Here is a 26834-nt window from a genome sequence, read left to right on the forward strand (position 1 = left end):
GCGTCGCCACCGGGGAACCGGTTGTCCGAGCGGAGGTCAGAGTGGTGCGCGACTGCTTGGAGTGCGCGCCGGAACGGAGAGACGCATCTGGAGTGCGTCTGCGTGGAAGAGCGCGCCAGGCTCGGAGGTCTGGATGGTGCGCGTCTTGCTTTGAGTATGCGCCGGTACGGAGAGACGCATCTGGAGTGCGTCTGCGTGGAAGAGCGCGCCAGGCTCGGAGGTCTGGATGATGTCTGGGCGTCTGCAGCGCAGAGGTCTGGATGTGCGTCAGGACGACTGCTGCGCGGAGGTCTGAAGTGGATCACTGGGATACCTCCCGTGGAAGTCTAGGGAGCGCAGTCCAGTATCTCCCTCAGGCAACGGCGACAGGAGGCGAAGGCTGGAGCACATCTTACGCCGGAGATGAAAACAGCAGAGACAGACAGAGGACCTCCCGAAGGAGTCTTGGTGATTGAGAATCTGATACGGAATGATACGGCATGTTACGGCATGTTACAACACGACCCCACGAGGAACAGAGGGGAAGAGCCAGGTACTTAAAGGCCACAGGGGAACTAATTAGAATGCACCACAGGTGCGAGAGGTAATTGATAATCGAACTAAAAGTGTGAGTTCGGCACCAGACCAATCAAACACATAATGACAGGTAGTACAAGGGTGTGGCTGCTGAGAGCAAACGAGAGTAACGAACAAGAGGGTGGGGGCTAGTGAGAGTGAGTGAGAAGGGAATTCCTTAACAGTAGGCTTAAAAGAACAGAGAGAGTAGGTGAGCAGCGGACAAAACCTCACACAGAGGGGATTGTCGGGAAAGAGATGGCTGTTTGAGGAAGCTCCCATTTATAAAATTTTTTGTTTAAACAGTAACGGTAGCTAGCTACTAACGATAGCTACTTAGCCAACACTAGGTAGCTCCTAACGTTAGCTCACGGAACGATAGAGCCAACACTAGGTAGCAATCGTCCCGGGAGCTGTACCTAGCTGGTTGCTGGCTAACTAATGTGGCTACTCGTCCCGGGAGCTAACGTCTCTGCCTGGCTGGTTGCTGGCTATTCGTCCCGGGAGAAAACGGCGCTGCCTGGCTGGTTGCTGGCTAACTAACGTGGCTAATCGTCCCAGGGAGCAAACGGCGCTGCCTGGCTGGTTGCTGGCTAACTAACGTGGCTACTCGTCCCGGCAGCTAACGTCTCTGCCTGGCTGGTTGCTGGCTAGGGAGCATGTCTATGTTCCCTGGGTCCTATGTTCCCCGGGTTTTATGTTCCCCGCTTTGATTGATTGATTGATTGAACATTTTAGACCACCAGCCCTGATTCCAAACTCTAACCTTAACCAGTTCGAAAGAGGGCCTAAGCTTAACCGTTCGAAACAAGGCGGACATTAATAATTAATAAAATAATAAAGATTTATAAAATGTTCAATCTATTAATCAATCAAAGCAGGGAACATAGAACCCGGGGAACATAGGACCCGGGGAACATAGGGATGATCCCGCTGGCTAACTAACGTGGCTACTCGTCCCGGGAGCAAACGGCGCTGGTTGCTGGCAAACTAACGTGGCTACTCGTCCCGGGAGCAAACGGTGCTGCCTGGCTGGTTGCTGGCTAACTAACGTGGCTACTCGTCCCGGGAGCAAACGTCTCTGCCTGGCTGGTTGCTGGCTAACTAACGTGGCTATTCGTCCCGGGAGCAAACGGCACTGCCTGGCTGGTTGCTGGCTAACTAACGTAGCTACTCATCCCGGGAGCAAACGGCGCTGCATGGCTGGTTGCTGGCAAACTAACGTGGCTATTCGTCCCGGGAGCAAACGGCACTGCCTGGCTGGTTGCTGGCTAACTAACGTAGCTACTCATCCCGGGAGCAAACGGCGCTGCCTGGCTGGTTGCTGGCTAACTAACGTGGCTAATCGTCCCGGGAGCTAACGTCTGGCTGGTTGCTGGCTATGCACTCGACTGTGAGGGGGAGGAGGGCTCGACTGTGAGGCGGAGGAGGAGGGGCAAGGCGTGCACTGCTGCAGCAGATTTACGAGTCTGATCTGACGGTCACAGAGCTGAGGGAGCGAGCCCTGTTAGCTGTGAAAATCCATAGATTAGCCGCACCGTTATATAAGCCGCAGGGTCGAAAAATGGGGGGAAAAGCCGTGGCTTATAGTCCGAAAAGTACGGTAGTTGACAAAATCCTTGACAGTTGTAAAATTCCCTTCATATGTATTTTAAACCCTTTAATTAACAATTGTTGTGAATATGTTTTTTCCACCAAATTGTTCAATAAACTACAGAAAATGCCTTAGCAGCATCTCTACACATTACCCTCATTGAGAATGCAAGGACTCTGCATCGTCTAGGCCAGGGGTCAGCAACCTTTACTATCAAAAGAGCCACTTTTCCCCCCTCCCACAAAATTAAATGCTCAGGGAGCCGCACAACCTATTTACCCTTAAAATGAAGATAACACAGTGTATAATGTTTTATATATCCCCAAGCATACCCCACATTTAGTAATTTGTGATTTATTACCTGTTATAACAAAGGAAAACCTCAAACTCTTATGAAGAGGAGAAAAAATACTGGCTGTGTAGACCTATTTTTAAATAAAACACAGAAGAGGAGACAACACACTGACCGACTTTGAAATAAAACCCTGAACTATTCAGGTATATTTGAGTCTTTCCATTATTTGTGGAACATTTATAAAATAAAAAGTAGTCTACTTTGAAAAAAGACTACCATGTGTAGACCTACTTTGAAATAAAACACAGAAAAGGAGAAAAAACACTATGCAGCTCTATTTGAGTCCTTCCCTTATGTGTGGGGTTCTGTCTCCCAGGCGGTTCTGGGGTCTGTGGCCTTTCCTGCTTCCCGTCCTTTGGTAGGGTAGCAGGAGTGTGTGGGTATGGGCCACAGTGTGTTGGGTCACACGTGGTTCCGCCTGTGCTGTGTGTTCAAGGGGTTCTAGTTCCCTCTTGCTCGCACTCGGGTGGAGTTGACTGCGCCCCCCCTTCATTAGGAAGGATGGGGTGACGGGACTCCCTAACCCCTTGATGTGGGCTTACGGGTCCTCAGGGGGTACATCTGTCGGGCCTCGCGTCCGCTCTACCCCATATCTCGATAGGCTTAAGAGCGGGACGCGATGGCCAAGTACGATAATATAACGACAGGTTATGTATATAACCTAGTTATATGAGTACTGGCTAAACTGGCTATGTTTCAATACCTACTCAGATTTCAATACCTACATTGTGAACGCATAATCTCTGTCTTAAATTATGGCTATGTGTCTAATCTGCCCGTCGCTTATCAATGACTTGTTTGCAGTCAACATTGTCGAAACGGATTGTTTTTTTTAATCGGTTCATTTCCGTTTTATAGCATTTTGAAAAGCCCTCGTTTTCAAGGAAAATATATAGAATCCGTGATAAAAGGCATTTACTGGAATATTCTAACATACACAAACACGTTGTAATTTTTCTGACTATTTATGAATCGTTTTCAAATAAACGCTAGATTATCGATAGTATGTGTACTTATGCATGCTATTGAGGCGGGCTGAAATATCGATTATCTCATTTCCTGATCGCGCACACACAGACACACACACACACGCATAGGGCAAACGCTTATATCTCTGTGAAAACAGCTCTGATTATCCTAAGACTGGTAAAATAAATTCCTTACCTGAGATCAGATGTTATCCAAAAAGATTATTCCAATTGCTGATCGCCATTCCAAATATCGATCACGCTTATTGATTACAGTGTTTGGTACTGTAAATACATAATCCACACGTTTTCCGGGCCGGCGAGCACAATCGATCCTTCAGTTGGCTTGAGGGAAAAGTTAAATGAGCAAACTGGCCACCCCCCCTTCAGCAGTGTAAAGTAATGGGGTGCAGTTACACAGGGAGAGACGATAGGGGCCGGTATCTTCCCAATTGAGCTCAGAGAGACTCTGCAGCACTAACCCGAGGCTCGATTGATGAAATATGAATTAAAATCACCAATAAAAAAAAAAAAGACAAACAAACGCTATATAGCGTCGGGGGCACTCAAAGGTCAGCATGAACTAACGACAAAACGTGTCCGTGGCACTCAATGTGTTAAAGAATCAGAGCTAAGAGCTGTAATTCATGAACCAATACGTGTTTGCCTCAAGACATTACAATTTGTAACAATACTGCGCATGATGATATGATGACATGAGTGCGTTCATCCTTACAGACCTCCATGTTTATCCCTTCTCTTTCAGGACCACTATGATTGGGGTTTGCGTGCTGTCAAGTCTGTCTTGGTGGTGGCAGGGGCTCTGAGACGAGGAGACAAAACCAGACCAGAGGATCAAGTAACTCATCATACCGTCATCATCTCATCACCGCATGGCTACGTTTGTCTCGTATAATTCCATTAAAAGCACGCGTTCTTAACGTGCAGGTGCTGATGCGTGCTCTGAGGGACTTCAACATGCCCAAGATAGTGACCGAGGACGTCACCATCTTCCTGGGTCTGCTGGGGGACCTGTTCCCGGGCATGGGGGTGGAGAGGAAGAGGGACCCTGAGTTTGAACACGCTGTACGACAGACCACCGTGGAGCTTCGACTGCAGCCCGAGGAGACCTTCATCCTCAAGGTTAGACATGAGATATATATGGAGTTAGAGCTAAAACAGAGTACAAACAAATCAGTTTAAAAAGATGTACAAAAAATCTTTCTTAAATGGGTATCTGGAAGAGGAAGTGTGTTGATTGGGAGTATGTGTAAGATGTAAATAAAAGATTTAAGAAATTATGTACCGGTATATGGTATTTATTTAATATATATATATTATATATTTATATTTATATAAATGTATTTATATATATATATTGGATTGTATAGAGATACAGCGTTTATACATATAATTAACAATAGAATACAATTATATAATTTGTGATGAATAGTTAAAAAGGGGTAGGAATAAAAAGAAAAAAAAGTGTATACTTCTTCCTACTCCTTTTTCGAACAGAGTAAACTATGATTTGTTAATCTGTTTCTCTTTGTTGTCTTTTTTTATTATCTTTTGTATATGTCAAATTAACAGATATATTTTAGTTTTTTTTTCTTGTTCAAAAATACAAATCTTTCATTCATTCATTCAGATATAGCAGCCGGTCATGTATATGATTTTGAGTCAGAAACAATGACTAAATATCGGTTTATTCCATCTAGGTGGTGCAATTGGAGGAGCTGATGGCTGTGCGTCATTCAGTTTTTGTTGTTGGAAACGCAGGGACTGGGAAAAGCCAGGTCAGATGTTTAAGTGAAATCATTTGTATTGTGTCCATGTAAATACAATTTAAAGTAATTTGAAATGTAAAAGTAAAAAAGTTCAAATGTTTTCTTTAATCGTTTGAATAGATACTGAGAGTTCTCAACAAAACCTACTCCAACTTGAAGAGGAAGCCCGTATGGAACGATCTGAACCCAAAGGCGGTGGACACGGATGAGTTGTTCGGCTTCATCCACCCTGCCACTCGGGAGTGGAAAGATGGTAAACAGAGTTGGGTTAGAATCAGGCTAGAGTCGGGCCAGAGTGGGGCTAGTGTCTGTTTAGAGTCAGGCTAGAGTCGGGCCAGAGTGGGGCCAGAGTGGGGCTAGTGTCTGTTTAGAGTCGGGCCAGCGTCGGGCTAGAGTGGGGCTAGAGTGGGGCTAGAGTTGGGCCAGAGTCGGGCCAGAGTGGGGCCAGAGACGGGCCAGAGGTGGGCCAAGGTGGGGCTAGAGTTGGGCCAGAGTGGGGCTAGAGTCTGTTTAGAGTTGGGCCAGAGTCGGGCTAGAGTTGGGCCAGAGTCGGGCCAGAGTGGGGCCAGAGACGGGCCAGAGGCGGGCCAAGGTGGGGCTAGAGTTGGGCCAGAGTGGGGCTAGAGTCTGTTTAGAGTTGGGCCAGAGTCGGGCTAGAGTGGGGCTAGAGTTGGGCCAGAGTCGGGCTAGAGTGGGGCTAGAGTGGGGCCAGAGTTGGGCCAGAGTCGGGCTAGAGTGGGGCCAGAGTGGGGCTAGAGTGGGGCCAGAGTGGGGCTAGAGTGGGGCTAGAGTGGGGCCAGAGTGGGGCTAGAGTGGGGCTAGAGTGGGGATAGAGTGGGGCCACGTTAATTTAGTTTGATAGTTATTGAGAGTTAATTGCATTGGAATATGGCCACTGTGATGACATCAGTGGACACTGAATCCTTAATTACGGCTCAATGAAATGTGAGGTTATGTGCAAAATAAATCGATGTTGTTTTTCTGGTGAAGTGCCCCTTTAAGGAGGAAACAGTAACAGAAACAGCAACAGTACAGTAACTAAGGGAGGCTCGATTTGCATTAGACCTTTAGAACGACTACTGTATGTTTAGAACACTAGATATAGCAATAGCCTAACATGCAGTGCCAACGTTTTCAAAAGAAAACTTGTAAATTAAAGTGTAAATCAAGTGCTACTTGCCAATCACACATTTACCAATCGAGGCATGTTTCCCCATTGTTGTGGGTGTGCCATGTCCCCTATGTAAGGTCTGCTGTCATCACTGATGCGAGAGCAGGCTAACATCTCCCACCCTGGACCTAAGTGGATTGTGCTGGACGGAGACATTGATCCTATGTGGATTGAGTCACTCAACACAGTGATGGACGATAACAAGGTGCCTCCCTTCCGCTGACTCACACTAATGTACAACTCATACAGTAGTGTACCCACCAGGCTGGTGCAGATAGGTAACCATGGTTTTATCATTTTTTTGCAGAGGCCATTGTTTATTTTATTTTTTTTATTTTTTTTTTAAACGTTGGCCATTTCCCTGGCTCTTTTATACGTTTATCGCATTTATACTTGGTCAAGTTCGACCGACAGAAGCAGGCTGAAAGGGTTCAGATGGGGGGGAAGACACTCTGGGAAAGGCACGGCTGCAGTCCGGGATTCGAACTCGCTCAGCCCCAGATCCGTGCGAGCACGGTTGTCCACGGCGCTGAAATAGCACTCGCGGTACGTGGTGAGCTACTGGAGCTCCCCGGCCATTGTTTATTTTAAACATCTTTACAACTCTCATTTCTCCTCGAGATGCAATACATTGTAATTTTACTCACCATAAAATCACATTTAATTATTTTCTCTGAATATGTTTATTTTGTAGCAAGTAGGTTTGCTGTTGCCGTCATTTTTATTGTTAGGGTTTTCCCCCATTTAAAACAGTGATCCGTCTGTCTCTGGTACATGTAGGTCTTTTCCCAGTGGAAGAGATAATGTCCTTTTAGTTTCGTTTATTTATAACTTTTTTACCCAGGGACAGTGCACATTAATCAACATCTTCAGTTTCCACATCAATGTAAATGTGACAGAATTAGCTAATGAGCTAGTTTTCATCTGTAGTCCCTGCCTAACATGCATGTCTTCATGGTGTGGGAGGAAACCAGAGTACCTGGAGGAAACCCACGCAAACACAGTCCTTGTGATCCAGTGCAGTGATTCTCAACCTTTTTCATATCAAGGACCTCCGAACTGATTAAATTAGTTGGGCATTAATTCATTAGGCATTAGTCCACAGACCCATTTCATCCCTGGGATCCTGATCTGAAAATAATTTAGATATGATTTAGCTTCTGTCTTTACTATAGAGTGCTAACTGTGAAATCTATGACCCGCTAGAAATGTTTTTTATCTTCACATGTCTGGGAAGATTTCAATGTTCAAATATTATCTGTGTTTATTGAGTTTATTGCAATACCGTTATACCAGATGCTTAGTACCATTTGTAATAATTAATGTTACATTACCTCCACTCTGTCTGCACTGCACAAGACTTCTGTTTGAGCTAGATTTCAGTTACTTGGTAACCAAATAAAAATAAGAGGAAATTATTTTCACAGAACATTATGACCGGAGATATTTAAATAACAGATTTTGCTGGTAAAAAAACGTTCATTACAGAATAATGGAAACCTTGATGCAAAGATAATTCATCTCACCGGGATAATTCCTGGTGTCTTTATCTGCAGAGACTCCCTCCCTCTGCTTGTGTCTTCTTATTCTGCTGTGCTCAGGATGATTCTGGGTGTCAACCTTTGGGGCAGCGAGTGCAAGTAATATTTGTACACATTGTACAATACGATACAATGTGTAAAAATATTTCTTGCACTTGCATGTATTACAAATATGTACATATATTACATATTCAGCATTTGAAAAAGGAAACAGCGGCTTGTTCACTTGTCAACTTTATCTTTTTTCTACCTTATGCTGAACCTAAAATATGTTTCTGACAACATTTTAGTGGAAAGTTTGATATGATTCTGCTGGATCCTGAGTCATATTTGATCTGCAATGCCTAGACAGATGGATCTGAATTCTGAACTATGTCCAGTGGTACAGCATTTGTAAACGCCACATTGTTTTGCTCTTGTGACAAACTACTTAGTATGTCTTTAACGTCTCCCAGGTCCTGACTCTGGCCAGTAATGTCTTTAATGTCTCCCAGGTCCTGACTCTGGCCAGTAAGGTCTTTAACGTCTCCCAGGTCCTGACTCTGGCCAGTAATGTCTTTAACGTCTCCCAGGTCCTGACTCTGGCCAGTAATGTCTTTAACGTCTCCCAGGTCCTGACTCTGGCCAGTAATGTCTTTAATGTCTCCCAGGTCCTGACTCTGGCCAGTAATGTCTTCAATGTCTCCCAGGTCCTGACTCCAGTAATGTCTTTAACGTCTCCCAGGTCCTGACTCTGGCCAGTAATGTCTTTAACGTCTCCCAGGTCCTGACTCTGGCCAGTAATGTCTTTAATGTCTCCCAGGTCCTGACTCTGGCCAGTAATGTCTTTAATGTCTCCCAGGTCCTGACTCTGGCCAGTAATGTCTTTAACGTCTCCCAGGTCCTGACTCTGGCCAGTAATGTCTTCAATGTCTCCCAGGTCCTGACTCTGGCCAGTAATGTCTTTAACGTCTCCCAGGTCCTGACTCTGGCCAGTAATGTCTTTAACGTCTCCCAGGTCCTGACTCCAGTAATGTCTTCAATGTCTCCCAGGTCCTGACTCTGGCCAGTAATGTCTTTAACGTCTCCCAGGTCCTGACTCTGGCCAGTAATGTCTTTAACGTCTCCCAGGTCCTGACTCTGGCCAGTAATGTCTTCAATGTCTCCCAGGTCCTGACTCTGGCCAGTAATGTCTTTAATGTCTCCCAGGTCCTGACTCTGGCCAGTAATGTCTTTAATGTCTCCCAGGTCCTGACTCTGGCCAGTAATGTCTTTAATGTCTCCCAGGTCCTGACTCTGGCCAGTAACGAGCGAGTGCCTCTCTCCTCCTCCATGAGACTGGTGTTTGAGATCAGTCACCTGAGGACGGCCACGCCCGCCACCGTGTCCAGAGCAGGGATCCTCTACGTCAACCATCAGGACCTGGGCTGGAACCCGTGAGTCACTGAGAACTTAAAGGGATAGTTTGGATTTTTGGACATTAGGCAGCAAACGGCAGAAATGGGGTCACAAAAGGTTTACGTCACACACCACAACATGTAGGCAAAGGGTTACACCAGCTTTTTTCAAGGAAAAAAATGGTGGCAAGTGATTCCAGGATCCAAAGTGATGTTATAAATAGGTAACCCCTTTGCCTGCATGTTGTGGTGTGGATTAAAACCTTTTGGTTTCAAAACCCCGTTTGCTCGGAAACAATCCAGAACTCCAACCATGGGACTCGGTAAGTTAAGCGAATAGCTTTGCATCAACTGGCAAGTATTTCATACAACTTAATGTCCAGAAATGAGGGAGATTCCACCACAGGCCTTCATACTAACTCCAGGCTGACCTACAATGATGAATGAAATAAACAGTGTTGGTCGGTGCTCTCTAGTATACGTTACGCAGAAACAATGGGAGAGGTGCACTTTCACTTTCTCAGTCAACTTGAATTGTCACCGCTGGTACATGGCCGTGAGGGTGGAGAGCGGGAGATTCACAACATGCTCTCCCTTTGACAATTAAAAGTTGTCAGCTTCCCAAAGCTAGAACCACGAAAATTTTGATTTTTATAAGGAAGACGTTCAGTTTGAATTCAAACGATGACATATTCTATGACTGTATAGTTTACTTATGGAGACAGAGGAAGGTACTGGAACACACGGATCATCTTCAAAAATATTTAATAGGGTGCAAACAAATTCACTAATGTTTCAACACAAACGTGTCTTCTACAGAGTTATTACATATTTGTTTTGAAAAATAAATGTGCCCCCTAAACCTAAAGATAATCTGTGTGCTGACCTTCCTTTTTGATGACTATATGGTCCTTATCTGAGCAGCACCGGCCCTCATCTGAACAGGTTCAGCTTGTGAACTCTCAAGAGTGACGTTTGTCTCTTGCTCAGGTATGTCGCCAGCTGGATCGACATGAGGGCCCGTCAGACGGAAAGGGCCCACCTCACCATCCTGTTCGACAAGTACGTTCCGCGCTGCATAGAGCAGATGAGGAATAACACCTTCAAGACCATCACTCCCATCCCAGAGAACACCATGGTGCAGGTGTGTAACCAACACTCTTTGTTTGTGTGTAAGTGTTTTATGGACCCCAGGAAGCACTGCTGTGGCTAATGGGGATTCAAATAAACTTAAACTTAACCCTTTCACTACCACACTATTAACTTAATGGTCCGCCGTCTGTAGTGTGGTAGTGAAAAGGTTAACCTTCTGTAGTGTGGTAGTGCAAGGATTAACCCCCTGTGGTGTGGTAGTGAAAGGGTTAACCTTCTGTAGTGTGGTAGTGAACGGGTTAACCCTTTGTAAGTGTGGTAGTGAAAGTGTTAACCCTTTGTAAGTTTAGTAGTGAAAGGGTTAACCGTCTGTAGTGTGCTAGTGAAAGGGTTAACCCTCCATAGTGTGGTAGTGAAATGGTTAACCCTCTGTAAGTGTGGTGGTGAAAGGGTTTACCCACTGTAGTGGTAGTGAAAGGGTTAACACTATGTAGTGTGTTAGTGAAAGGGTTAACCCTTTGTAAGTGTGGTGGTGAAAGGGTTAACCCTCTGTGGTGTGGTAGTGAAAGGGTTAACCCTCCGTAGTGTGGTAGTGAAAGGGTTAACCCTCCGTGGTGTGGTAGTGAAAGCGCTAACCCTCCGTAGTGTGGTAGTGAAAGGGTTAACCGTCCATAGTGTGGTAGTGAAAGGGTTAAACATGTCTTTTTCTTTATTTGCACATGGGGAAATGTGACGGTAGAATAACTGCGCTGTCTTTGCTCAGACTCTCTGCTCTCTGCTGGACTGCCTCCTGACACCAGAGAACATCCCAGCCGACTCTCCCCGCGAGCTCTACGAGACCTACTTCACCTTTGCTTGCATCTGGGCCTTCGGTGGGGCCCTCTATCAAGATCAGGTACTCAACATATTGTTAGGTTATAACTATAACCAAGTTCTGTTAACACTAGTGAACGCTCAGCGTCTCATGCATAATCTCGCTTCAGCGTATGCACACTGAATAAATTTCAAATGTACCTTTAAATGCCAGCATTCATCTGGCCACACCCCCATCCGCTCACCTACATAAGCAGGGATGGGCCACACACTCATCTCCTTCCCAACAAATTTCATCACAATGAAAAATCAAGGGCCTGCAGCAGCGTCTAGACGCTGAGCGTTCACTAGTGTTAACAGAACTTGGTTATAGTTATAACCTAACGTTCTGTGCCACACTAGCTCACGCTCAGCGTCTCATGCATAATAGGAGCTGAGCGGGAGCTAGAAGCTCGACAAATGTACCCTGCTGAGGCCCCCCACAACCATCAGACCAGGGAGGGCCGAGCCCCCCCGACCCACCCTAATGGAGGGCACCCCCCCTATTGGTGGCGTCACGGGAGGGCGACGGACCCGACCGTGCGAAGAGGCACTCAAGCAACTCAACGCACAGGGTGAGCAGACCGTGGCTTGACCCCACGACTACACACACGCACAACCCGCATGCCACCCGGGAACGAACGGAGGAACAACCTCGTTACTGCCCCCAGAATCACGGGGTCAAGGGCAAACCCAACCCGTGGCAAGGCCGTAGCAGCGGAGCGCGAAGGAAGACCCAGACCCACCAAAAGGACTGGACTCCCTGGAATGGGGGCCCGGAGAAGTCCATGATGCCAGCATCAAGACCCCACCAGGTGGGCACGTAGTGCCCCGCCCCCCACATCGCCAGCGTATCCGGACAAAGGCCCCTCAGTTACTGCACCTGGTATTCCCAGGCGGTATCCCATCCAAGTACTAACCAGGCCAGAACCTGCTTAGCTCCCGAGATCGGACGAGATCGGGCGTGTTCAGGTTGGTATGGCCGTAAGCCGAGCGGGCCCTGTCCCCCCAATAGTACACCGCCTGGCACACTGACCCTGCAGAACAGGCAGTCAGCATGGCCGTAAGCACACAAAAAAGGTTAACCAACGGAAGCAGGCAGCGCACCGGGGAAAAACCAGGCAACAGGCTGTTAACCCTAGCCTGGAGACTGCGGACGAGACAGGCGCCAGAGGGGACAGCTGAACACAGCCGCCCCGGCGGAAGGGGCGTATGCTGGCGTTGTTGCATGACCAAGCCTCCATTTAAAAACCCCCACCCAGAGGGGTTGAGGCAGAGAAGGCTGACACGATTGGCAGACGTCATGAACGTGCAGGGGCACCCTCAACCGGTGAACCAGAGAGTTGACACTGCTCCAACACACCAGGGAATCAACCACCTTGGCGTTACCCAATGCGGTGGTTGTTCCTATAACCCCTCAAGAAAAAACTCCAAAACACACCTGCGGGTATACACCGGCTATACCGCAGTACAAGTGTCTCAGTTTTCAAAAAAGGGTTAACCCAGGCCTACGGGTCGACGAACATTACCTCGGACCGGGCCTGGCGATACGGGAAGCACAGGGTCACCAGAGGAGGTCAAAGACCACCGCAACAGGCCCCTCTTCGTCATGCGTGAGAGAGGAGCGAAAAAGAATGGAGAACCAGCCCCTAAGCACACCGTACTTGGTATTCCCAGGCGGTCTCCCAACCAAGTACTAACCAGGACCAACCTGTGTACAGTGGTGCAGTCGTAATATGTGGATAGAGCGCATCTTTGTGCGCGCGTACTGATCATCTAGTAACACGGCGTGTAACCGCGTGCGACCACGACTGCACCACTGCCTGTGTAGCGGCCGAGATCCGACGAGATCGAGCGTGTACAGAATGGCATGGCTGTAAGCCATTACGACAGTGCTGAGTAAAAACGTACCCAACCAGGGTCTCCATAGCGCTTAACCCTGTGACACCCGGACCGACCTGGCATTTTTCCCCCTGAAAAAAACCCAAGTCCCTCAGGGTACCAGAACAGCAGATCTGCATCCCCGGCGGACAACGGGTTCAACTGATCCGGACCAGCGTGACCAGAACCAGTCCCGTGCCCTAACCACGCCGACATGCCTACTCCAGGAGAAGGGCAGATATGCGTGTCGATCTTAACATGAAAAGAAGGCGCCACCCAGACGTTCGGGCGAACCGCGCCTGGTGGCCCACCCCAAGGGCGTGAGACCCCTCTACATATGTCCAGATCCATTCCGTCATCATCCCCCAGACATGAACGAGAATCCGTCGAAAAACCAACCCAGGTCGTGGGATTTGGTCGTCGGAAGAGGAAAAACCCCCATCTCAGTTGCTTTATAAAAACGCCGTTTCAACCACAAGCAACCAAGGCGTGCCAGTCAGTCACCTGTTTACAGCGAGCTAGCACTATACGTGCGTCGGGACACACCCCCATCAATGAACAGGCTATTTAGACCTGTCATTGAATCCCCAAGGCGCCCAGGGGAACGACAAGAGGGGTGTGACACTTCCTAACTCCAACACTTTTTGAATAGAAAAGAAGGAAGCATCAACAGTATGTATCCCAGTCTACACAGCCAGGGGTAAAAAAAATTCACATTTTTACATCCCACCACCCTCCCATAGGAAGGAGACGGGGATCCCCAGAGAGACTTCCCACGCGAGCTGTACAGATTGAAAAGAACATATTGCACCTTGAGCCATGTAAAAAATTGGTTTTAGGGCTCTCCGGGGAAGAGGCACTAAACCCAAACACACTCAACAATCGAATTGAATCGAATACATATACAATAGAACAGGACACCTTCTAGAGGGTCCACTCACTTTGACAATCTGAGGAGGAAGGCTCTGTACTCTGATGGAGGCTCCCTCACATGGAAGAAGGAGTCCGAACTCACAGAAGGCCCGAATAGGCGCTTGGTGAGGAGGAGCCCTGACCACCCCCCTGAAACAGATCCATCACATGGACCTGAACAGCACACGGAAGTCCTACCAACAGAGACGCGCACGGTGACGTACTCTATGGTGGGGGAATTCCTGCGGTGCACACGCCCAATATACCAGGCCGTGGGACCAGGAAACTCCCCCCCCCCCCCCCCCCCCCGTAACATGCCGAACCGCCACGTGACGGGAACCTTGAAGGACAGGGGGTGTACCCCTGACCGACAGAAACAAGGGGAAGAGGAAAGGTTACCAGTTCACCCCTTTACGACCCCACACCCATGATACGATGTAATGACAAAAAGAGAATATGACACAGTCATAGTCAGCTCTATGAAGCGTTTAACAGCTCCACACAGCGCATGAGCTAACCTGCTATCTGATTTTTACTAAGGAAAAAACACAGAAAAGAGAGGGCTCTAAGAGCCCCGGTCCAACATACACATGTGCTTCTGTGGCCAGTCCAACCCAGTTGTAGGTCACATGACACACACAACCCATCATCACCTACAAAAAATGGCAAAAACACTCAACAGAGGAACGCCGTTTTTCACAATGAGAGAATACATAATTCTCGATTAGTATCGGCCACAGGCCTTGCTAAGCACACACGACAGCGACCAAACCATCTTTTCTTTTAGGAAAATAAAGTTTCTCCAGCAGTTTTAGCACAACCTCAGCAATCAAGCTTAAGGGTTACATCGCATCCCTACCACACAAAAGACACAAATTAGTGCACAACATGTCTGATAGGAGGATGAAAAAGTCCCCAGGGAACCGGGGGGAAACACAATCCTCTTATTTTACCCTCAATACGGCCAGTTAAAACAGGAAAACCTGTTAATATGTGAACACACTGTTCATTGTCATCACAGGCTGAGAAAAGAACATTCTTTTACTCACTTGTCACCAAGCATAGCTTCATAGGTTAGTTACCTTAGTTGTGAGTACACGGTACATATAAACACCATGATGTTTCTCACACAACAACCAGATCATTTTCACATCTGTAACAACAACCCGATTTGCACGGAGAAGCTAACTGCCAGTGACAAAGACAGTTCACACATAACTCGCGTTGTATCCTAAATGCATTGCAGCAACACACGTTTGGGAAAACATCGTTATTCACAAAACATTTAGAAAAGTAAAACCAGAAGACGTGTTATAAGGTCTGGTCAAACCTTGTCCTACCCGGAACGTAGATCAGCGAAGTGCAGTCACAGACACCGTAGGAACACAGCCGCTCCTGTGTTGTTCGAACTGGGCAGCGTCGCCGCTCCAACCCGCACTACAGTCCTCTTTGTTGACGCAACCTTGCCGTCCTGGCTCAGGGCAGGGTCGACGAAACATCCCCTGTCAAGGATGACGTCGTAGTCAAGAGTGTAAAACATGTTACAATCAAAGCACGTTCAACAGAGTAGCATTAAGCTAACGGCCGCTCCAACCGTTCGGGCGCTACTGCCCCTGCTCGCGAGACGCCGAGCTAACGGCGCACGCGACCAGAAGCGAGCTCGCGGCAGCGAGCGAGAAGCTGAAGCTCCCCGCGCCAGGCCTTGGCCTATAGCAGCAAGCTAACGTTACCTAGTGATCACGACATGCTAGCGCCGCAGCTAACAGCTGACTGGCTAACAGTAGGCCCAACCTAAGTAGGCCATGCAGCGATCCCAGCAGGCTAACGCAGCAGCTAACGGCTGACTGACTAACCGTAAGCTAAGCAGCTATCACCTGAACATGTATACAATGACATAACACTCACCCAGACAGGCCGCCGTTCTGAACCTCTCCTCACTTTTTAAGAGAAAAGAGAAACAAGATGTCAACACTGCTTTACAACGGTGATTTTACCAACACCCGATGGAATCAGCACAATACCAAACTGGCCTGTGTAGCTGACTTGAACATGGATCTGCCGCTATCGCACATCCATGCACATATCTCCTCGTGAAGGAATACTCTCATTTGGATATGAAAGAAGGGGCTTAACACGGGACAGAGAGAAATCCACTCGTCCAGAAAACACAGGGATCACCAGTGTTAATGGTCGCGGCCCACTAGTTAAACTAAAATGGCTTCAGACCAAGGTCTCCTGTCGTCTAGGAGACTGAACAAAGGACCCTAGCCTGGGGCCGGTTTTCATAACATTGTCAATTAGTCCCCATAGCACTAACAGACAAGTGGAGCCTGCCAGCAAAACACTACTCACCCAACCTGGAACGCACCGCTTCTCACAACAGCGGCGCGCCACTACAGTCCCTGCACCGCCGGAGGGTTTCACTCCGTCCAGCCGCATCCAAGAAGACTGTAGCTGGGAGGTATGTAGCGGCGTGAACCCCCAATACGAAACCGGTGGAGTTTGTGGAATGATCACCATCTTCCAGACACTCCAGTACGAAGACAATATCGCCGTATTTTCTCGTTTTAAAATAGTGAGAGAGAAAATAAAGATATGATGTCAACGTATTCTCCTTATTCTTCCTTTCCTTAGAGCAATATTTTTCTCCACGTCAAGTGGGCATATGAGCAACACGTTGCTTGTGATGAAATTTGCGAAGGAGATGAGTGTGTGGCCCATCCCTGCTTATGTAGGTGAGCGGATGGGGGTGTGGCCAGATGAATGCTGGCATTTAAAGGTACATTTGAAATGTATTCAGTGTGCATACGCTGAAGCGAGATTATGCATGAGACGCTGAGCGTGAGCTAGTGTGGCACAGAACACATGATCACTGCCGACATCTTGGTAGCAGGGTTCGCACAAGGTCCTGAAGTGCTTGATAAATAATAAAAAAAAGTCAAGGCCTGGAATTCCTTGAAAACAGCCAATGTTTTTAATAAAAAATTTCTGAATCAAGAAATTTTATTATTTCTTATTTAAAGTCTAACTAATAGTCGGAAATGGGTTTTAAGCCATAACTATTGGATCAGATTTATTTTTTCTATATAAAAAACAGCATTTAAAAGTGAATTGTATCCTTTTAAATGCCCTTTTAAAATGAGAAATAGTGCTTATAAAAGTACTTTAAAGTCCTTGAATTTCATTTAGCAATGTCTGGGAACCCTGTGGTAGGCAAACGATGGACGATTGTAATCAAAACAACAGGTGATGATTGTAATTAAAGTGACAACCGTGGCCAGTGAGCCAGTGTTTAAACTTTATGGCATTGTGTCTCACAGTGGTGGGAACAGGCATGACGCGACCGAGAGGATGTGATGAATTGCCTTAGTGTCACTAGACTAGATGGCAAACCATGTTACAAAGTAGTCCTTTGGTCTTACGCTGCTGGCCAGTATCACTTACTACCATAGTGTCACATCTACCCACATCTGTCTGTACATACCTGCATATACCGTAATTTTCGGACTATAAGCCGCGCCTTTCCCCCCCATTTTTCGACCCTGCGGCTTATATAACGGTGCGGCTTATATGTGACTCGACGTGACCAAACCCGAAAATGTAAAAATCGAAATATTGCTTTTTTGACTGCATTGAAATGTTATTCATCTGTTCCCTTATTTGCTAAACTTAATACAACTTGTAAATGAGTTAATTCTTGTTATTTGTCCGACAGTATTGTGTCCCAATGCTAATTACATATGGTAATTAAACATTAAAACACCTGCAGCTTATAGTCCAGTGCGGCTTATATATGTACACATCATTCAATTTAGCTGCTGCGGCTTATATTCAGGTGCGGTTTATAGTGCGAAAATCCTTTTTACATATCTGTAGATACTATATCTGTACATATCCCTTACCTACTCTTACTAGTTACGCTGCTGGCCAGTGTGACTATTACCCTAGTGTCTTTATACCTGTATCACTGTAGTACATATTATTATACAACGGCATGCAAATTTCTCGATTCTGATTGGCTGAAACAGTCAATTTACACGTATGTATCTGTCACAATTCCACGTTCTTGGTCCCAGGACCCGCCCACAACCGAATCACTATCACTCCGCGTGCGACTTAAAAAGAAAAACAAGATGGCGGACAATAATCTTTACAAATGGATATGTCTGTCACGGCGAATGTCTTAGTCTCTTACACAATGTTGGATTGTGTAATCTATGGGTCATGAGTCATTGTGGAACAAAAGAAAAATCGCGGATTGATTGATTGATTATTTGCAATTTTTTTTTATTTTTTCTTCCTTCACACGGTCTGACACCCCCCATTTCTCTTTTTTGTTGTTGTGGGATCTACTTTTTGTGGCGGATGTTTTTTTCAATAAATCTTCGATTAATGTGTGTTTATTGTATAGCAATAAGGTTGGATGGATGTGGCAGTTGTATAAAAGCATTACACCACTTGCAGTCGTGATTTGTGAAAAATAAACCATGCCTAGGGGGGTCTAACGACCACCCCTAGGCATGGTTTATTTTTCACAAACCACTCCTGCGCGTGATGTAATGCTTAAATACTACAACCCTGTACATACATCTGATTAGCACTATTACTCAGTAGTACTAATTGATATATTTTATACCCAGTTTAATCTGTACATTGTATATTGCTGTTGCACTTTACTGTTACATTTGCACTCGGTTGGATACCAAACCTCTTGTCGTTCTACTGTACTTGTGCTGTATAATGACAATAGATTTTAATCTAATCTAATCTAATCTAATGATGGCAAAAAGTTCAATTTAGCAAAAAATTGCTTGTGTAGTGGCATTGCTTGTGCAGTATATTCTTTTCACAGGCTACTGCTTTGACCTCGTCCTGTGACCCACTAATCTAAAGCCCCGATCTGTGATCTTTGAGAATATCAATGTGGGGTCTATTAACATATATATTAGGGATGTCCGATATTATCGGCCTACCGATATTATCGGCCGATATTTGCATTAAAATGTAATATCGGAAATTATCGGTATCGGTTTTCAAAAAAGATATATATATTTAAAATTTTTTTACATTTATTTAACCTTTATTTACCCAGGCAAGCAAGTAAGAACAAATTCTTATTTTATTTATTGTGAAAAGTATGCATGATGTTGTGTTAATTCCACGACAAAAGATATGTAATGTTAATTACCTGAAATTATTCCGTTTTCGGGGGGGGGGGGGGGGGGGCTGCATATATCGGTATCGGTTGATATCGGTATCGGAAATTAAGAGTTGGACAATATCCGTATATCGGATATCGGTAAAAAAGCCAATATCGAACATCCCTAATATATATATGTATTCTTTGATCTTTAGTTTGATCTGTAGATGGAAAACACTTAAATTTGAATAGAATCTAATCCTACCTGATCTGTATCTTTCATGCTGTGCCTTAGCTGTACGATTACAGGAGGCAGTTTAGCCGCTGGTGGACCAAGGAGATGAAGGCGGTGAAGCTGCCGGCACAGGGCACCGTGTTCGACTACTATCTGGACCCCCTGACCCGCCGCTTCCTGCCCTGGAGCGACACCGTGCCGCCGTTCCAGCCGCAGCCCGAGACGCCGCTACAGGTGGGGATCCGCTTTTTCACAAACTTCAGAAGCGCAAACTTCTTATTTTTTTCCAAAGAAGTCGTCGAACGTGTTCGCAGGAGAGAAAGAAAAAAAAGCCGCCACCGTTTGAAAACAATAACCAAAAAACCGAACAATACAGTCGTATTAAAAATCTACGCACGCCTCGCTGAACATAATGAGCGAGGGCGACGCGGGGCCGCGGCAGGGACCCCGGGACGGATGAAAGAACAGCCACCGTGTCTGATTACCGTCTACCGTGCCACGTACCCGCGTGTGTGGGGGTGAAGGTATCAGCCCCGGAGCCTTGAGCTCTCGCCCACGCACCATTATCTTCCCGCGCGCCGCCGCCTACAGCTGCCAGTTATCCAAAGTCTCTCGCTGAGCCGTAATTAGCGGGGTTTTGTTCCGAGCTAATGATGCTATTATGACAGAATAGCCGCGGCGATACGTATGGGGGGGAAATAAGGAGAAATTATAAGTCGCGGAACAATCCGCCGAACGCCTGTCTGTCAATAAATCACATCCAAAGACGGCTATAATGAGCACGTGTGTTTCTGATCTCTTGTCTTCCCGCTGTTCCCGTGATTACAGGCTGTCGTGGTGCACACGGCGGAGACCGCGCGACTCGGCTACTTCGTCGACCTGTTGCTGGCGAAGGGACAGGCGACCATGTTGGTGGGGAACGCCGGAGTGGGGAAGACGGCGCTGGTCAGGGACAAGCTGGAGCGTCTCCCGGAGAGCTACGTCGCCGCCAAAGTGCCGTTCAACTATTACACCACGTCGCTCATGCTTCAGAGTGAGTGCAGGGTTTCCACTGTGTTTCACCGCGGCCCTGAGTGTGACCGGCGGACGGCGGCTGAGCCGCAGCGCCATCTGCTGGCGGTGGTCGGAGAGAGGGCGGAGGAACGGGGGGGGGGGGGGGGGAGCGACTTCTCTCCCGTTTGTTGACTTCGCCGATCTGTGGCGTGTGTGACACACCCATATATTTCCATAAGTTGATTTGATCATTATAATTTTGGCTCCTCCTCTATAACTATTTATCAACCAGCTCAAAGAAGGAGACCAGCTCATAGATCACAGTGAGGTGTGTTATGTGACATGAGCACTGGTCCTAGATCAGTGATCCTACTCTTAGAAGTGTGATAAATATGGGCCCCGATGTCGTCATGATTAGATCTCATAAGTATTATGTATCAACAGTTCACACGTGTGTTTTATTATAAATGTTTTGGACTGATAATGGTGTCTGTCTCAGCGGCCCTGGAGCGTCCGCTGGAGAAGCGTGCAGGCAGGAGCTACGCCCCTCAGGGCAACAGGAAGCTGGTCTACTTCATAGACGACATGAACATGCCCGCCGTGGACAGCTACGGAACGGTGCAGCCTCACACGCTGATACGCCAACATCTGGATTACAAGCACTGGTGAGGCGGAGGAAGAGGAGGAGGCCCTGCACGTTCAAAATGTTCTGTCGTGTATGATCTAGATGTGTTACCATGTGGGATGTTTTGATAAGTTGCGATTAAGGCTGTCAAAGTTAACTCGTTATTACCGCGTTGACGCACAATTATTTTAACGCCACTATTTTTTTTTATGCAAGATTAACGTTTCTTTTTTACTAGACTTCACTCGGGTGTATTATTGATACTCTCATTGATACTATGTTTGTTTCTGACACAAAGTGTGTGTGTGTGTGTGTGTGTGTGTGTGTGTGTGTGTGTGTGTGTGTGTGTGTGTGTGTGTGTGTGTGTGTGTGTGTGTGTGTGTGTGTGTGTGTGTGTGTGTGTGTGTGTGTGTGTGTGAGAGAGAGAGAGAGATAGAGAGGGGGGGGGGCGAGAGAGATGAGGAAGGGGCACGAGAGAAAGAGCTGGGAGAGTGTGTGTGTGAGAGAGAGAGATGGGGGGGGGGCAGGGGGTGTGATTATTCAGCCCTTGTGTGGGTGAATGTAACAAGTTCCTAACGTTTTCTTTCCCCTATTATTTCATTTCAAGTTATTTTGTGCATCACTCTGTTTTGAATTTGATGCAAATTTGCAATGCATGAGGGTCATCCTTTTGTGTTAAATGGTTGCATAAATGACTGATGTTGATAAGAGTATTAAAACTTGAAAAAGATCCGTTTAAGGTAGATTTAGAACAGATAAAAAACATGTGATTAATTTTTTGCGATTAATCACGAGTTAACTATGGACAATCATGCGATTAATCAGAATAAATATTTGTCGATTGACAGCCTTAGTTACGATACGTTATCAGATGAGAATCCCTGTTTAATTGACCTATCTCAAGCCACGCCCTCTTTTCTTGATCCTCCAATCACCTGCCCACTCATAGGTACGACAGACAGAAACTGTCTCTAAAGGAAGTCCACAACACTCAATATGTAGCTTGTATGAATCCAACGGCCGGCAGCTTCAACATCAACCCCAGGCTTCAGGTATTTATTTTGCACATAATATACCATCCATTAAACTTTAATATTTCCAACTTATTTGTAATATGCACACATTGTACATTTTTGTAAATACATCAATATATTACTTATGGCTATAACATAAGTGTATATATATTATATATATTATATATTCAGACTCTAAGTGTTATCGACCATATTTTATTGTAACGTATAATATAACTGATGGGGCAGACCCTCATCTGTACCTTTGATTACACTTCTTACTTATGCTTATATTCAGAGTTAATTATATTGTTTACACCGCTTATTTTGATCTGTACTATAATTGTATTGCCTATATTTATGTATTTCTACTATTACCCTGCCCATACCTGTACCTCTACCGCCCCTCCCCCATGCTGCTATGATGCCTGAATATCCCCAAGGGGGGGTCAATAAAGGAATATCGTATCTAATCTTATCTTAATATGTACCTATTTCCTGTGGTCCATAAGTACTTTATTTTAAGCGAGTTCAGGCTTCAGAGAACAACCAAAACAAAAGAAAGGGTCTGAGCCTCCTGCCTGTGTTCCCCACACAGAGGCATTTCTCTGTGTTTGCCGTGAACTTCCCGTCCGCCGAAGCCCAGACGTCCATCTACAGCCAGGTCCTCAGCGGCCACCTGAGGCAGCGGCCCTTCAGCCCCGCGGTGCAGAGGACGTGTCCAGCCGTGGTCCAGGCCGCCGTGGCCCTGCATCACAAGGTGGTCCACAGCTTCCTGCCCACCGCCATCAAGTTCCACTACATATTCAACCTCAGAGACCTCTCCAACGTCTTCCAGGTGATCCACTCATCCATTGGTTGATTGATTGAGTATATAATATATATATATAGATTCGATTAGATTCAAATTGATTGTCATTATACAGCACAAGTACAGTACAACGACAAGAGGTTTGGCATCCAACCAGAGTGCAAATTTAACAGTAAAGTGCAACAGTAATATACAATGTACAGGTGATTAAATTGGGTATAAAATATATCAATTAGTACTACTAGAGCAGGGGTTCTCAAACTTTTTCATACCGCGAGCCCATTTTATTTAGGATTTCTTTTGGGACCCCACACTTAATGTATCGCGTAATTTCAATGTGGAATTAAGGAATATCAAAATAAAAGCACACGTTGTTGAACTTGATCATGCATATTTATTAGATAATGTAATTACAGCACTATGTTATCAATACACATTTATTAAACGAGGCATATTTAGCCAAAATATCTTGCCAGAACATAAATAAATTAAAAATAAAAATAAATTTACTTTCCAATGCACTGTCACCTACCCGCAATCCCAATTTGGGTCGCGACCCGTAGTTTGAGAACCACTGTACTAGAGTAATAGTGCTAATCAGATGTATGTACAGAGTTGTAGTATTCATATGTACAGTAATACAGGTATAAAGACAGCAGCGTAACTATTAAGAGTAGGTAAGGGTTATGTACATATATAGATATAGTATCTACAGAAAATGTTTTAAAGGATTATGCAGGTATATTCAGACCGATATGGATAGACATAGGTGGTAAATACATATATAAATACAGTACAGTACAGGATAACACAATAAAGCCTGAAAGCGTATTTCCATCCTGGTCCTCCTTCTTATCAGTATCGTCTGGATAATGTCAGGGTGCAGGTTTACTGTTCAACTCAGTTGGATTTCTGACTACATTTTAATTTGTTTATTTGATCTGATCCTCTGTTTGCTACAGGGCCTCCTGTTCAGTGAGCCTGAGAGTGTGAGACAGAGCTCCGACCTGGCGCTGCTGTGGCTCCACGAGTCCACCAGAGTGTACGCAGACAGACTGGTTGAGCCCAGGGATCTCCAGCTCTTCCACAAGCTCCAGATGGAAACGGCGCACGAGTGCTTTGAGGTGCAGCATTGGATGGATTGTGGTTTTTATTGTTTATCGTTTTTATTGGATCCTGATTAGCTCCCGCTTCAGTGGTCGCTGATCTTCCTCGGGGTCCACACAGAAACAGACAAAGATCACAGACAACATGGCAATTGACTGTCAGGGCAGACCAGTGTTGTAGTACTCGAGTCCGAGTCCTGGACTGATTTTCAGGACTCGTGACTCGACTTGGACTTGAGCACTGATGACTTGGACTTGGACTCAAGCATTGACTGCATTTGGACTCGGAAGGTGCAGACGAGGACTCGGACTTGTTAATTGATAAATACAGTTGTTTATTTGTATATTATTTTGTAATAGGCCCTAATCATTTGGCATAAGATATTGATGGCTATATTAATACCGTAACATTATTTAATTTTGTGCAAGGGCAGACTCGAGACTCAAGACTCAAGATTTAGTGACTTGACTACAACACTGGGGCAGACTGCCACAGCTAGTGGATAAGACATGATGAACGAGACACTGTGAGCCTTGGCACAGCTGGTAGAGAACGCATCATCTTACATTTACTCATCCTGACTTCAACACACAAAACAGAGATGTCTAAGTTTATTGAACCTTCATTTAACCAGGCAGGTCAATTAAGAACAAATTCTTATTTACAATGACGGCCTGGCGAGAGGACAGAAGGGCCTCAGGGAAACAGGGAAAGGGGACATAAAATGTATAATAAATAAATAAAATTTATTTAAACTACCCAGAATCAACTTCTTCAGCTCAATGCTACCGTTACCCCCTCCAGAGGGTTACTGGAAAAAATTACACTCCTCCACATACAAATTTATTTGGAATAACAAACCACTACGTATAAAAAGATCCACCGCACAGAGAAACAAAGCAGACGGTGGTATGGCATTTCCAGATTTTTTTCCACTATTTTAAGGCGTACACTTTAAGACCATTGACAACATGGTTTGATCCCCAAGCATTAGTATCCTGGAGAAATTTAGAAGAAAATATAGTAGCCCCACATAGACTGAAGGACATAGCATACACTAAACTACCAATCAAGCATTGTGAACGGAAATTTGGCCTCATAATTACTCATGCGATCCGGATATGGCGTGAAACACAAAAAAAATATCCTAACCCACATAAATGGCATAATCATACTCCCTTATTCAATAACAATGCACTCTTGATTGGAAAACGACCTATAAGATTCCCTATATTGGAAAAGCAAGGCATACACTCATTAGGGGATGTTTTTAACAAACAGGGTTTTTGTAGTTATGAAGAAATACGCAAAAAATGTAATCTCACCAAGTCCACACATCTTTTTTACATACAGTTATTGTTATGTTTGAAGTCTCACGGTGTTCCATTAAAGATACCAATTGAACACCACAGATACCACAAATTCTTCTATGAAAGAGAGACATCGAGAGGTTTTGTTTCAGATTTTTATCATCAATTACTAACGTCCTCGTATGAAACCCTCCACCTAGACTCCGTCTGGAGGAGGGATATACCAGACCTGGAAAGTGATTTTGATTGGCAAGAAGCCTGGGCAAATGTTCGACTCACATCAAGGAACCCGGACCATCAACAAATAAATCTTAACTATATTCACAGGACATACTTGACTCCTATAAGACTGAAAAAAATGGGTCTTAAACAAGACTCCAAATGCTCCTTATGTACAAATGGGGACGAGGGGACATTTATGCACATGTACTGGGACTGCCCACCAGTTAAGGCATTCTGGAAAGAGGTGACCCAGCAATTATCAAATCTCTTAACTCTGGATATACCTGTACACCCCTCTGTATTACTGCTGAATGATGTTTTTGAGTGTGCAGTACACCCACAGCTAAAGAGATTGGTTTTATCGGGTATCACAGTGGCTAAAAAGCTGATAGCATCACGATGGTTCCAACCGGAAAAAATGTGCCGAAAGGTCTGGATTATTACATATCTCGATGTGATTTATCAAGAAATATCTACAGCAAGAATTTTGGGTCTCAATGAATCCAAAATGACATTGTGGTTAGAAGTGGTGGAGAAAATAAAAGCTAGCATATAATGGTAATGCAGGTATTGGGGGTATATCCTGTATAAGACATTTGGTGATTTTATTGGATGTGCACTGTTAATAATGCTTGTATATCTTATTGAGTGTTGTCATGTTTGTTTATTATGTTTGTTTAAAAAAAAAAAAAAAAATTAAATAGAAAAGAGACGGATGATACATTCATCACAGAGGTAAGGGGATTAATTAAAACATGCATCGAACAAATTACAAGGTATGTAATACATGAAGCTGTATGATTGTAAGACTGAATGTTTGATTCATATACTTTCTTGTTTGTTTTTCCCAGGGAGTGGAAGATCTGGATGCGGTGAAGCAGCCCCTCCTCTACACCCACCTCACCCAGGGGGGCGAGGAGAGGCGCTACACGCCGCTCAGAGACTGGGCCGTGCTCAGGACCGTCCTCACCGACGCTCTGGAGAGCTACAACCAGCTCAACGCAGCCATGAACCTGGTGCTCTTTGAGGACGCCATGCAACACGTGTGAGTAGAGGTCACCTAAAGGCCGGATAGTGAGGATGAGGATGATGATGACACTAATGTATAGTATATGTAAAATATTAGCAAGAACCAGGAACATTAACGGCATAATTAAAATAAATAAATAATGTCTAAAAGCTATTTTATCAACTGTAACTGTCAAAGTTGCAAAAAGGTAATGTAAACAAAAAAAAACATTTTATGATCCATTAAAAGTCACAGAGCTGCATTTTGATAAAGTACATGGAA

The 26834-nt window shown here is 45.4% G+C and overlaps 1 protein-coding gene across 1 annotated transcript in view; it reads left to right on the forward strand.

The window, feature by feature from the left end:
- The window catches only part of LOC311246560 (dynein axonemal heavy chain 11), a gene marked incomplete at its 5' end in the record, with an annotated part of 186316 nt that overhangs the window by 75994 nt on the left and 83488 nt on the right, over positions 1 to 26834 (forward strand). The window contains 15 exons of the mRNA XM_084336710.1: positions 4239 to 4331; positions 4421 to 4615; positions 5194 to 5271; positions 5383 to 5515; positions 6511 to 6638; positions 9241 to 9389; positions 10341 to 10494; positions 11206 to 11337; positions 19523 to 19696; positions 20291 to 20495; positions 20955 to 21120; positions 22030 to 22132; positions 22692 to 22931; positions 23867 to 24028; positions 26395 to 26588. Coding sequence (XP_084192836.1) covers positions 4239 to 4331; positions 4421 to 4615; positions 5194 to 5271; positions 5383 to 5515; positions 6511 to 6638; positions 9241 to 9389; positions 10341 to 10494; positions 11206 to 11337; positions 19523 to 19696; positions 20291 to 20495; positions 20955 to 21120; positions 22030 to 22132; positions 22692 to 22931; positions 23867 to 24028; positions 26395 to 26588 — 2306 coding nt within the window. The remainder of the gene's footprint in view (positions 1 to 4238; positions 4332 to 4420; positions 4616 to 5193; positions 5272 to 5382; positions 5516 to 6510; positions 6639 to 9240; positions 9390 to 10340; positions 10495 to 11205; positions 11338 to 19522; positions 19697 to 20290; positions 20496 to 20954; positions 21121 to 22029; positions 22133 to 22691; positions 22932 to 23866; positions 24029 to 26394; positions 26589 to 26834) is intronic.

Source organism: Notolepis coatsorum (assembly GCF_963971535.1).
Source record: "Notolepis coatsorum genome assembly, chromosome: 19".
Lineage (NCBI taxonomy): Eukaryota > Metazoa > Chordata > Actinopteri > Aulopiformes > Paralepididae > Notolepis > Notolepis coatsorum.